The sequence below is a fragment of the Polyodon spathula genome, chromosome 5 (genome assembly GCF_017654505.1).
Source record: "Polyodon spathula isolate WHYD16114869_AA chromosome 5, ASM1765450v1, whole genome shotgun sequence".
NCBI lineage: Eukaryota > Metazoa > Chordata > Actinopteri > Acipenseriformes > Polyodontidae > Polyodon > Polyodon spathula.
Genome location: NC_054538.1, coordinates 40,712,317 through 40,727,090, shown reverse-complemented (window position 1 = coordinate 40,727,090; position 14,774 = coordinate 40,712,317). Strand labels below are relative to the sequence as shown.

Below are 14,774 nucleotides of genomic sequence, written 5' to 3'. Positions count from 1 at the left end.
ATATTTATTTTAGTAATTTTTCATTATTTTTTTTCTGACTTGGCGGGCCACTTGGTTGTCCCTTGCGGTTGCCAGTTGAAGAGCCATACACGGTGGAAGAAGGTTGGCAGTGTCTCTGTCGGAATAACAAATAAGATAATCTGTTTGTTTTCTTTATTTGCTTTGTACATTTCAAGCTGTGAGAAAAAAAAAGAAAAGAAAATGTTGTCCCAATAATTCCTGTGTTGGATGAAGACAGAAACAAAACACATCATCATTTATCAACTTATTTATTAAATTGCAATAATATAATCTATATTACTTCATTTATTTGAAAATAAAATAAACACCACAATGTAAATGCACATGTACATTGTTTTTGTTTATCATGTGTGTTTAAAAAAATAGATCCTTTATCAATGTATTTCATGTGTTTTTCAGGTGATCCCTAAATTATTATTGAAAGATTTTAAGGTCAGAATTCTGGAGACGTCAGAATCTATCAACCCAAAAATGCTGTCAGTGCCAAGATCAGTTTGTAGAACAAGAAGCATAGTGGCATCAAACGTCTGGCGTCAAACACTGCATATCCCACATTGAATAGGAAAAAAGCTGATAGTGTTTTGCCTTTGCGTGTGTAAGTAGTCTCCACTTGTGTCGCATTATATGTATTGAAAAATAAAATTCACGTCACTCGATCCTTAAATGTAAAAAGCTATCCACAAATCAACTCAGCTCTTATAAAATTAAGGACAGATGTATAATGTCATGGTGCTGTATAACTAATGTGCAAATATACTAAGTAATAATAATGTGCATAATATACTTTAAATTATGTATCTATAATATATATATATATATATATATATATATATATATATATATAATATATAATATATATTATATATATATATATATATATATATATATATATATGTGAACCAGAAGGTGTGGTCTATGGTCTATTTCAATAAAAAAAGGAGGTATACACCATAGTATATAATAGGATTTGTAATTGCCAGCAATGTTGAAAATCGTATTACTGTAATACCATCGCAGACATTTTCTTCAAGAATTAAGCACTTTTAAAAATAGTAACATTAAACAGATACTTTGTAAATAATTACTGGTGCATTGACTGGTACGGTTACAAATCTGTACATATGCCTGGACTGACCACTGTAATAATGTATTTTCAGCTGCCCCTATGTTCACTCGTAACTTCACTCTCCTAGGCAGGAGTTGGAACCCAAACAGAGGTCTCCCATAACAGCCCATACTTGAGTAGCCCCACATGGCGGACTGGCCTTCCCCCTGGGCTGCAACAATTACAGTGGATCCCACTCTATGAACCTCAGGACTCCAGGTTGTTTCTGTGGCTCTGTCTGTAGTAGATCACCTAGAGTGAGATTCACTTCAGATAGCTTCTATCAGGCGGCACCCTTTCACACTTCCAGTGGTGTCATGGAGCTTTGGGACAATGAACCTGAGTTGAAAAGGAGATGCCAGGATGAGAGACAGGACCCTAGAGCACACGGACACAGAGGATGGAAGTCTTCTTATAGGGCAGACAGCCCAACACAAAACCATTTTCTCAGAACGGACCTACGCAATATATTACTTCATGCAACAGTCAAACACGGAACATCTGAACCACAACATTTTGCATAAGAATGCTTCAGATTCCTGTTAATATTTCTTGGCAAATTTTAGATGGTTTGTTTTGATGTATTTTCTTTAAAAATGGTGGGTCTATGTGCATACAGCTCTTATGTGTTCAGGTGCCTTTGTACAGTTCTTTTGTGTACTATTATGCCTGATGCTTCTAAATCTTTCTTTAAGCCCTTGGCTTTTAATCTGGGAATTTAGCTGCTTGGATCATTCTCTTGCCTGCTGTATCTGTAATTTTCTTTGGACGTCCACTTCTTTCAAGTGTTTCAGTTGAATTTGTTCTGTGGTACTTTTTGATTATTACTCTGTGGATTTTGGTTTCCCATCTTTTTTATACTGTTCTGTAACCATTTACTTCATTGTAGTTTGCTATGAGTGCTTTTCTTAAACATGAATCCAACTAATTTGTCTTGACCATCATCTGCTTTGATGCCAAAATGTTTTTCAACAGATTACATTTTTTGGAATTAATTACCTTTTTTTGGGTATTGTCTTTGTAATGTAGCTTAATTACTGTGTAATGGTGTAATGTACTGTGTAATGAATATATTTTAAAATTAGTTATATTAAATTAACAGACTTTTAATGTAAAGGTGAAAAATATTTCAAATTGCTTAAGTGCTTTTGTTTTTTTATAAAGAATTTTTGTATTTTAGTCATATTAATCAGTGCCTAATGTTTGCCAAATGCTTGTATTTAATGTGTTTTTTTTAATGATCTTATAGTGTAGGGTGACAATATTTTTGTCTGCGACCTGTAATTTTATTTTTCTGTCTGTGTTTTCCAGGGCAATACAATGACATTGGGAAGATTTCTCACAGCATTATAAACAAAAATCAAGACAGCATGAACAAATGTACATTTCAGATGGGAAAGAAAATAAAGAATTTGACTTTACAGTCATGTCTTACAACATCCTTTCCCAGCATTTGTTGAAGGACAATGCACAATCGTACATACACTGCAGACGTCCAATATTACACTGGGGTTATAGATTCCCCAACATCGTGCAGGAACTAACACAACATGATGCAAATGTGAGAAAAAAACTAATACGTCCTAGTGCAACATTCCCATAGAAATATACATTCACTTTCGCAAACTCAGACTATCAGTACTCCTCTACTGCCTAATGTTACCTTATGTAGGGTAATCCTCAATTTGTCAGGACCTGTGAAATAGACCAATACAGTATTGTGCAAAATCTGCAACACTTTGTGAACAGCAAGAAACTGTTACTAAATTGTGTTAAATATAGTGTATAAAACAAAATTCCACTTATAGTTCCTTTTGAGCAGTTATAATATTGTTTAAACCTTTGAGGCTGTAGGCATAAACAATAACAGTTTAGAACTACTAAAAGAAAAACAATCAATTTCATGACAAATGTATTTGACTAGTCTTTTTCAATGTTTTAAAAAATGAAGACATTACAAAAGACTTATTGGTGTTTAATAGTTTGGGATCATTAATAATTGCAGTAAAACTTAGATCATATTCTTAACTGGGTCATTCCAAGAGAAATCAAATTATCCACTGGAAGGAAGTTACCAGACCGGAATGTGGGGATTTATTTAATTTAGCTAGATCCACACCTGCGGAATAATCATTTGTAGATACAACTACCATAATATCAAGATATTACACATTAAATATATATATATATATATATATATATATATATATATTTTATATATCCATATAATATATATACCAAAGTATAAACGTCAGAATAAGGTTTCTTTATTTACAATGCAGCTTTTGAAACTTTTTCTTAGATTTTGTGTCTGCAAGAAGTGTAAAAGGATCACTACGAAACCCCAATCAAACCGTCTAGAATCCTTAGGTACCTGCTTGTTATATATTGCTGAGCATTTAAATTACCAAAACTATTTTGGCAACCTATTCCCAGAATATATGTTGATAAAAACATAGAAATAAAAAAAAAGTATAATCTACAGAATAAATCTTAATCACACCTTAAACTGGAATGTCAAACAAGGTCAGCATGGTAACAAAGACCCAGTTTTGCATGGAAGGGGACTGACTCTTTTAATTCTCCAAATCCCTTTTTACAGTTAATTAAAATATTTGTTGCGCACATCTAAAATATAATCATTATGAAAATGTTTTATTGATTCAGACGTACTAATGCCTCATATCTAGTTATCATCAAGGGGAGCTCTAGATGCAGTAGATTTTGATCACTAGAGGGCACAATTGGCTTTCTTGAGGCTTTAGTACAATATTGTTTTACGTGTTCATATGTACTTGGTTATTCAGTCAATGAATCAATATATTTATCTTAATCCGCTTAAAGAGCAGTGTATGTATTTTGTGATTTTAAAATACAAGACTTAGAAAGATAACTTGCTTGGCTTTCTTTCCTCTGTAGGTTACCATTGTGAATACAAGATGTGGGCAGGTAGAAAACTTGATGGCTATGCCATAGGGTTCAAACAATTTAAATTTTCCCTTGTATCAAGTCACCCAGTCGAGTTTTTCCATCATGGCATCCCACTATTAGATGGAGATAATGTGGGATTGGTTCTGTTGCTGAAACCTGCAGCTACACAGAGCTCTGACCTCAGCATCTGTGTGGCCAACACACATCTGCTGTACAACCCCAGACAAGGAGACATCAAGCTGACCCAGCTGGCAATACTGCTGGCAGAGATCGGACAAGTCTCAAGTGTATAGAATCCTTAGTAGGCCCACATGTGCAATTGTGCTCATTTTAAATTTTTAAACTACTTAAATATTCAGTATGTTGATGACCCTCGTTTAAAAAATAAACAAAATAAACGAAAGCCAAGTAAAAAAATGACCTTTTAGTATGAGCAAAACCGTACCTGTGGGCCTATATATGATTTGACACCAATGAAAAAAATGTAAATTAAAAAACACAATACGAACAACATTTGTATATAGAAGCTGACCAATTTTTTTTTTCCATCCAATTCCCAAACCATTTATCTTAACTCGTTACTATAGCAACCTTATTGTATGATTATTTATTTTTCCTTCAGATTTCTGGACAACAGACTGCTTGAGGCCACCAGCTATTGTCTGTGCCCTTTTGGCCTAAAAGCCTTGGGATATCTCACCGTTGTCAGTATGAAAATGGATACCATAACAATACAGGTTCATAGGACATGTTTAATATACCACTCATGTGCATACATTTGGTATCGTAAGCCATGTTAGTTTGTTTTCACCGCAAAATAAATACTGTATGTCATGTCATGTGTTGTGTGTTCTTTTTTTTTTAACTATTAACGGTACATTTCTCATCACTGCAGACAAATCCACTCAAGATGCAGTAGACTATTTCAATGTGCATTCAACTGCCAGTCGAGATAAATATTCCCCTCCGAGTGAAAAGTAGGTTCTGGAATTCTAATTGGGATTATTCGTGACACATTATACCATTAAGTGGCTGAGAAGCTGTACGATATAAGAAAGATTTTAAAGTTACATTTTCACTGTGTGTTGATTTTATTTTACAACTGTTTTGTCATCACTGCACAAGTAACATCACCCCACTCAGTCTGTTGCATAGTTTAACCATTTCTAGTTACAGACACTCTTTTAAACAGTCTCTAGAATCTGAAGCAAGAGTTAACCAGTGTTGTCTTTGCATATTGATTCCAGGGTTGTCATATTTCATTAATGTATTATACTATTTAACAATTTTTCATTGATTTAGTTATATATAGAAATAGTAAATGTGTTTGAAAAAGGTAATACATCTGACCCGAGGTTTTTACAGTCAGGAAATGTAATGTTCAAAGTGTGAGGCCACAACATAACTGTAGTTGTTCTTCTTTCCTCTGATGCCGCTGTTTCTTCCAACAGGAAGTAAAAGATGATCAACAAAGAGTATATTATTATATCTCTAATGAATAGGGGGACCTTGATCAAGAAACTTGGATTTTCAAATGTGCTTTCTTATTTTCATACTTCTTTCCCAGTGCTCGCTTTTTTTAATAGTTGGTATAGATACATGTTTTAGGTCTAGCACTGATATTTCCCTTTTATATATTTTGAATGAATTTGTTAAAAGAACATATGTGTGGCAGGGTAACCCACTCCTGTGCATAGTTTGTGTTTTATGTTGTATGTTATATTTATGTATGCACAATCATTTCATGTGCAGATTAAAAAGGCATGTTGGTATGTTCACAAAAACTCCCATTTCTATATTATTGTGTTAATTACAGTAAAGGCCGTTACACACCAGACACAATGCGATTTTTCATCGGGCAACAAGATACTTTTGTATCAGCATGACCATACATCGAGTAAGTGACACAGATGCGATGCAACAGGTTTGAAATGTGACAAAATATAAAACTATTAACTATTAAAGACTGGTACATGCTCGACAACAAGATGTGAAAATTATGAATGTCTTCTATGATGGTATTTCAACATGTATGGAAATAATTCATACATATCAGGCTAATCCAGTTCCTTTGAAATGGACACCCATGACTTAGCTTTCATTTCAGTATATTTATACAGTAATTGTGATGATCTTTGTCATAAAACGCTGGGTATTATTTTTTTTCTCCATCATTTTGGATACTGCCACACCCTGGTAATTGCTCAATTCCCTAGTTGTGGCGCAAAGAAACAAAAAAAATATATATAGGGTTAAATCCTATTTATTTCGCGTCCCTCCAGTGTTGCATGTTGTGACACTTGTGGTATGAATGGTACTTATCAAAAGTATAGGTTCTTCTCATTTGTTGCTTCGCTGCACAGTTTTATTTGTCATATTTCTTCTGGCATGTAGCAGCCTTAAGAAATAGCTCCTGAACAATGAGAGTAAGAATCACTTTAAAAAAAAGAACATAAATATCTGTAGTGTGTAAAGTGTGTGTGTGTGTGTGTGTGTGTGTGTGTGTGTGTGTGTGTGTGTGTGTGTGTGTGTGTGTGTGCAGTTGACTTCTGTATAAAATATATGTAGATGCAATACGTGCCTAACTCAAAGGTAACCTCAAAGGTGGCACAGGATTAAAAATACTGCAGATTGATCACGGAGCTGTCTTTTCTTCCAGCAGGAGGCAGCACATCCCACAATGGTCAGTTGCAGATTCTTGCCAGGCTTTCTCGTCTCAGTGAAAATAAATTATGGTCTGTTAATGGACTGCCTAATGAGCACATCTCCTCTGATCACCTGCCTTTGTGGGCCAAATTCTGCTGCACTAACACAACGAGCCCCGTGCTGTGGGTTCCCTTTGTACTTTCTAGCCAGCTTCAATGAACAAAATCATGTAGTGTAAAAGTTTTTTTTTTTTTTTTTTTTTTTTTTTATTGTTTTCTAAGTTTTTTGTTTGTCTGAATTTTTTACTTTGTACAATATTTGTTAATGATTTTATTGAATATTTCGGGGGTAATTTAACAACAAACTAGTATATATATTTTAGGAACAAGTGATTGACACGATATAGTTTAGAAACAAGTGGTTGAAACGTTATTTTCAAACCTGGGTCTAAGAATCCAAACTATATTTACAGTATGTCATTTGGTTTAGGTAGATACAGTGCCTATAGAAAGTCTACACCCCCTTTGAACTTTTTTTCACATTTTGTTGTGTCAGTGCCTCAGAGTTTCATGCATTTAAATGAGGATTTTTTTTCCACTTATCTACACACCATACTCCACACTGTTAAGGGGAAAAAAGTTTTTATTGAGACAAAAGTATAAAAACTGAAAAAAGTTAAAAATATAAAACTGAAAGATCATAATTGGATAAGTCTCCACCCCCCCCCCCCCCCCCCTGAGTTAATACTTGGTGGAAGCACCTTTGGCAGCAATTATAGTTGTGAGTTTGTTGGGATAGGTCTCTACCAACTTTGCACACCTAGATTTGGCAATATTTGACCATTCTTCTTTACAAAACTGTTCAAGCTCTGTCAAGTTCCTTGGGGGGCGTTGATGGACAGCAGTCTTCAAGTCATGCTATACATTTTTGATTGGATTTAGGTCGGGCCTCTGACTGGGCCACTCAAGCACCTTTTTGTTCCTTAGCCACTCCAGTGTAGCTTTGGCTGTGTCCTTTGAGTTGTTGTCATGCTGAAAGGTGAACTTCCATCCCAGTTTCAGCTTTCTTGCAGAGGGCAGCAGGTTTTCCTCAAGGACTTCTCTGTACTTTGCTCCATTTATTTTCCCTTCTATCCTGACAAGCACCCCAGTCTCTGCCAATGAGACCACATGGCTACAGAATCTCCTGACTGTTTTTTTTGCATACTTCAAATGGGGTTCAAGATGGGCTTTCTTGAGTAATGGCTTCCTTGTTGCACCCTACCATACAGGCCAGATTTGTGGAGTGCTTGGGATATTGTTCTCACATGCACACTTTGACCAGTCTTGGCCATAAAAGCCTGTAGCTCTTGTAAAGTTGCCATTGGGCTATTGGTAGCCTCTCTGATCAGTTTCCTCCTTGCTCAGTCATCCAGTTTGGAGGGACGGTCTGATCTAGGCAGGGTTATGTGAATCACTAGAATTTAACACAGGTGGAGGCCACTTAACTTGTGTGTGATTTTAAAGGTGATTGTTTACAACTGAGCTAATTTAGGATTGTTATTACAAGGGGGTGGACACTATCCAACCAAGTGATTTCAGTTTTTATTTTTAATAAATTTGCTACAAATTTCTAGAATATTTTTTTCACTTGGAAGTTTTGGGGTAGGATGTGTAGATTAATGAAAAAAAAACTATTTCATGCATTTTAATTCCAGGCTTTAAGGCAACAAAAGGTAAAAATGTTGAAAGGAGGTGTAGACTTTCTATAGGCACTATATATATATATATATATATATATATATATATATATATATATATATATATATATATATATATATATATATATATATATATATAAAAGAGAGAGAGAGAGAGAGAGAGAGAGAGAGGTTTCTATAGGCACTGTATATTTAAACAGTTAAACTCAGGAAGATTGATTTGGGTGATTTTTAAGCTGTACAACTTTTGTTTTATCTCTTTAATGAGCTTATGTTTGAGATTTTATATCAACACCAATATTCTGTCACCATGTATCCAATGACCGCAGTAGCACAGGCAGTTTTAAACATTACCAGCAGATCTCACAGACTCCATTTAGCATTATTCTTGAAATACCTTATAATCGAAGACTAATGATAATTGTGCTCTGAAACAAGTCGTAAAGGGTAAGAAGTTGTTCATTTTGATTAACTATCGAGGTAGTCTTCACTAAAGCCTCCATGCTTGAATCATATGGAAACTATGGCAGGGAGTACGTGTTTCTGTCTTCATTGTATATGCACATAAGTTTTACGGATGTGCTATAAAATGTACAGTGAATAATTTCCCTAGGCTAAACCCCTTTAAAGATATCTAAAGGGTTTTTATATATATATAATATAAAGGGTTTTATAAATATATATTATATTATATATAATATATATATATATATATATATATATATATATATTACACATGTGTATACATGTAAGAGAAATAAATGACGTTAAAGTGCCAGGGTCCTTGGTTCTAATCTGGCCTAGGGGGTCTGTCTGTGTGGAGTTTGTATGTTCTCCCCGTGTTCGCGTGGGTTTTCTCTGGGTACTCCGGTTTCCTCCCACAGTCCAAAGACATGCTGTTCAGGTTGATTGATCACTCTAAATTGCCCTTGGTGTGTGGCATCCCAAACAGGGTATAGTTCTGCCTTGCACCCTGTGTATACCAGGTTAGGCTCCATCTCACCACAATCCTGAAGGATTAATCAGTTATTGATAATGGATGGATGGATGTATCTTAAAGCTGTTACCAGTGAAGATGCTGAATTTGCTGAAAGGTGCTTTTTTACTTTATCCATGACAATGCAGTACTGTGTCTTTTAAATTAATGAGCTTATTCTTAGTGTCAGTTCAGCATCTGCCCTAGCAATTGCTACAGAGCTATAATGTGTACTCACCACAGATGGGGTTACTTTCAAACCAAACCACAGACAAAATTTGCTTACCTGGAAGTATCAATAAGCAATGTTTTAATAAAAATGTTCAGTGATGCGAAAAACCTCTCCTATTGTAAAATGATCTATCGCTGGGATATTTAACTGCAGTCCACACAGTCCAGGTTTTGTTCAATCACATATTACAAAATTATGGATAATATGTATGTGTAATAATTATTTTTAAAACTTGTTATGAACTGGATAAATACAACGGACTAAACTTGAGCAAAATAAAATGGACTGCTTTTAATGTTGAACAGTGTCAAAACATGGTGTTTCATAGCCTCTTGCTGTTAATAAACTGCTTTGATCTGTTTAATGAATATATTGTAACTGGAATAAATTGATAGTCTGTAAATTTTTTGTAAAAGCTTTTAATAAATGATTTTTGTTGAAATAATGTTGAACTTATAACGTTAAGTTATTATCATAACCCTGGTTCCCTGAAATAGAAATGTAAGCATTACCGAATGGGTATTTACCTCCTAAAGACCTCTGAACTGAATGCTTTATCCCAAAGCTGCTTTTTGAGACTGTGACTCAGTCATGATCCAGCCCCCGAGGGATCAAAACTACTCCAGATACAGATCTTAGCTTAATTGTTTCTTCAAGCCTGCTGCTAACAATGGACACAGCGACCTTGAAGGTTAATGGTTACATTTCTATTTCAGAGAGCCAAGGTTATGATAGTAACCTAACGTCCCTTTCAAGAACGAAATGTAACTGGCGGAGTGCGTCGGCAAGGAGATCAGAAACACTACAGTTCAAGCGTTCGCGCATTTATTTACAATACAAAAACAACAAACCGCACCATACTGTTCCTTCACCATCACTACCTAACTAACACCTGTGATCACCTTTAAATACACCTGTCCCCATGTGTTTTTGCAGGAAGGAGTGTAACCCCCTCCCTGTCACTCAATATCCCCACACACACACACACACACACACACACACACACACACACAACCATAACCATAACCAAAACCGAATGGGTGAGTATACCCAAGCCGTTGCAAAGGCATGATTGCAGAACAACCGGAATGATACCAGGCTAAGCCGACAGGCTGCCCTGTGCGTTACCATTCGGAGCCCCTGTAACAAGTAGGGTGAAAAATTGATAGAAATTCACCTCCATGTCTGTGTTGTAAGGGTAGACTGGGAAGCTACCCTTAACACTGCAGTTCCAAAACCAGGGTTTTGAGGATCCACAACATTAAGTCTGTAGAATCTGTAGAATTTATATTTCCATCGCAAAATACTTGTTATTGACGTTCCTCCAGGATTGTGATTGTTACAAACTCAGTAAAGGTATGGGGAGTAGCCCATGCCGCTGCATTGCATATGTTCTTGACAGATGCACCCTGGAATAAAGCCCACAAAGTTGCAAGGCCCCCAGAGGGGGCAAGTTGGCCAGCTCACAGGCAGTTCTGACCGTGTCTGCTATCCATTTGGATAGCCGCTGCTTAGACAGGCTTTGACCACAGGACTCAGACAAAAAATTGTTCTGACTGCCTCCAACTTTTTGTCCTGTCAACATAATATGCCAGGGCATGAACTGGGCAGAGCATGGAGTTGTAGCTCCCTGTCAGACTGGAAAGGAAGTGGATGGAAAGTCTCCAACTCCTCAGATTGGTTGACATGGAAAGTCGAGATAGTCATTGGCAAGAAGGCAGGATTGGTGCGTTGCGTGACCTTTGTCCTGGCCTCTGTAAAAAAAAAAATTTACAGTAAGACTGCCATAGTACGTGTCGTGGGGACAAACTCACGAGGTAGGCACATCGCCTGGAAGACACCCCATTTGCAGCTGGAACAAATGGACTCTGCCCTGACATTCTGTAGGGTGTCAATAACCCTGTTGGAAAGTCCATACAAATCAAATGCAGCCATTCAGGGGCCAGACCTAGACCCGCAGGCTCGATAGGTCAGAATGTCATACAGTCCTCTGGGCCTGACTGACTAAGCAGGTCGTAGCGTGCTGGCAATCTCCACAGCTGGCCGTTCAGCTAGGACAATATAGGAGCTGCTAGGAACAACTTTGCCCGGTCCTGCCTGATTTTCTCCAGACACAGTGGGAGCAGCGGGAGCGATGGAAAGGTGTTTAACAGATGCCTCGGTCACTGGTGTGCCATCTATTCCCAGCAGTTCCCCCTCCTGTTATGGAGTACCAGAGGGGATAGTGGGTTGATTCCTGAGAGGAAAATAGGTCTATTTGCTTTCTCGAACCTTTCCCATATGAGGCTTACCACCTTGAGGTGAAGCCTACACTCTGAACTGCTGGGAACTCTCCTTGAGAGGAGGTCCACCACCTAGTTTGTCACCCCAGACAGGAGAAATACCTGCAGTGAGAGGAGTTTCACAGAAAAAGCTTGGGGGCCACACGATGGAGACTTGGCGACCGCAGGCCACTGTCAGATTTGCACATACTTAATTTAATTATATGTATACTCTAAGCACACTCTTAAACTCAGGGGAGACGTTTAGGAGGACTGTGGCAGAGCACAGTTTCCCCTACCTGCCTGGGTTTATTATGTTCAGGTGGCTGGGGTTGATTAGTTGATTAAATGATTAACTTAATTAATGATCAATCAACGCCCAGCCACCTGACATAAAAGGAGGCCTCTGCTTCTCATTTAGGAGGAGGGAGCTGAGGAAGCAGGTTGGTGTTTGTGGTTGTGTGTGATTTTTGAATTTTGCTAAAACCAGTGAAGGCATTGCCCAGCCTGGAAACCTTTGTTTTTGTGAGTTTTGTTTTTGCTTTATTTGTGTTTGAGTATCTGTTATTTTGCCCTTGTGCACGTTTATTTTTGTTTATTTATAATACAATTAGTATTTTTTTTAAACTGCAGACTGTCTCTGGGCCTCTATTCACTCGCCAGCCTGCCACAAGGACATAAAGATGTTTAGGACTCCTGTAAGTGGATTGTTCATGCACTGGGCTTGCAAAGTATCCAAATGACTCGTAATATTCAAGAAAGTCACACAGACTAATTTAATTTGAATTTTTAACGAATCAGAATAGTATCAGTGCTCCTTCATTTTATTAAATGCTTAAAAATTGATTGAGTAGTTACAGACTATGTCGAATCCCAACTGACAGGCTATCTGGGAGGTCCAGTGCCTTAACAGGTATAATATCATTAAGGGTTCAATATGTTTATGGTTATAACATGTTTTGCCCTTAAGATATGCATGCACAAAGCTAAAAACGCCCACCGCTAAATTCTAGAGCATCCAATATATCCCTCTTTTAGACAAAACATAAATCATATACCTTATAGCAATGCATCAATATAAAAGAGATATAAATTAAAAATAGTTCTTACTTTCCAAAACATATATGGAAGTATAGAATATAATGTAAGGACAGAAACTGTCTTCAAAGGCAAAGATTTCTGAACATGACCCCCAACAGCAATCAGCTTAATCAGAGCTCTTCAGAGCATGGACCACACAACTTGCAGTTAACAAGTCGAGCGACACTTAACTAGGATTTTATCTCGGTTTTTATATAGTTTTTGCTTCGCTTTTTACGTCAGAAGCCATAATTAAATCTTATACATTAATATGCCTTGACAGCAGATGTCCTTCAAGTGAATAACATTTTCAAATACACCCAGTAACTCTTTGTAATGGGCGATCATTCTATAATCCACCTCCTCTACATTTTCAAAATATGTGAGGTGAACTTTTGAACTGATGTTATTCTCTTTTGGTACCAGTGACTTTCTGAATACAGCATACAAGCAAGTACAATTATTGATATAAAAAATACATGTAGAGAGATGTATTTTAATATGTAACACCTACGCTGTTTAATTATTCCAACCTGGGTTTAAAATATATACTTTTCCTTTTAACATTAAAAACATTTTCTGCAGTAAGTTGTCTTTTTATAGATGTGATTTAACAATTAACAAAGTCTTATTGGATAAAGGCTGGTGGAAGGTTCAAAGCAAACCGCTAAGTCTGCAATTATAGTTCCAATTATTTTCACTTAAATTCGTGCCATCAAGAACAGAATCAAAATGTAACATTCCCATATTAGATATTCAATGCTTTAAACTAAATGTTAGGGTGGCAAGAAGGAAGCCATTACTCAAGAACAATATCCCAAGCACTCAACAAATCTGGCCTGTATGGTAGGGGGGCAAGAAGGAATCAATTACTCAAGAAAGCCCACCTTGAATCCTGTTTGAAGTATGCAGAAAAACACCCAGGAGATTCTGTAGCCATGTGGCAAAAAGTTTTGTGGTCCGACAAAACTAAAATGAAACTTTTTGGCCTTAATGTAATGCATTATGTTTGATGCAAACCCAAAACAGCGTATCACTCAAAGAACACCATCCGTACTGTGAAGCATGGTGGTGGCAGCATCATGTTATGGGGATGTTTCTCATTGTCAAGGACTGGTTCACTTGTCACGATAAAAGATAAAATGAATGGGGCAAAGTACAGAAAAGTCCTTGAGGAAAACCTGCTGCTCTCTGCAAGAAAGCTGAAACTGCGATGGAAGTTCACCTTTCGGTTTGACAACAACCCAAAGCACACAGCCAAAGCTACACTGGAGTGGCTAAGGAACAAAAAGGTAAATGTCCTTGAGTGGCCCAGTCAGAGGCCCAACCTAAATCCAATCGAAAATTTATAGCATGACTTGAAGATTGCTGTCCATCAACACTCCCCAAGGAACTTGACAGAGCTTGAACAGTTTTGTAAAGAAGAATGGTCAAATATTGCCAAATCTAGGTGTGCAAAGTTGGTAGAGACCTATCCCAACAGACTTACAGCTGTAATTGCTGCCAAAGGTGCTTCCACTAAGTATTAACTCAGGGGTAGGTGGAGACTTATCCAATTATGATCTTTCAGTTTTTTAATTTTTTTCAGTTTTTGTACTTTTTTCCCCCCTTAACAGTATGGAGTATGATTTGTAGATAAGTGGAAAAAAATCCTCATTTAAATACATGAAACTCAAAAAAGTTCAAGGGGGTGTAGACTTTCTACAGGCACTGTAAGCCAACACTGTTGTCTTGTCTGTGCGGAAAAGCACATTTCTCCCTTGAATCTCCTGCAAAAAATGTTGCAAGGCAAGGTAAACTGCCTCCAGCTCTAAAACATTTAT

General features: G+C 36.9%; 1 protein-coding gene across 1 annotated transcript; it reads left to right on the top strand.

The window, feature by feature from the left end:
* The first annotated feature begins 2,543 nt into the window (after positions 1-2,543).
* LOC121316411 (protein angel homolog 2-like) lies at positions 2,544-4,350 on the top strand. The gene is given in 3 exon segments (XM_041251482.1): positions 2,544-2,687; positions 3,429-3,484; positions 4,032-4,350. Coding segments are annotated over 3 exon segments (510 nt in total). The 5' UTR covers positions 2,544-2,552.
* Positions 4,351-14,774: the final 10,424 nt, after the last annotated feature.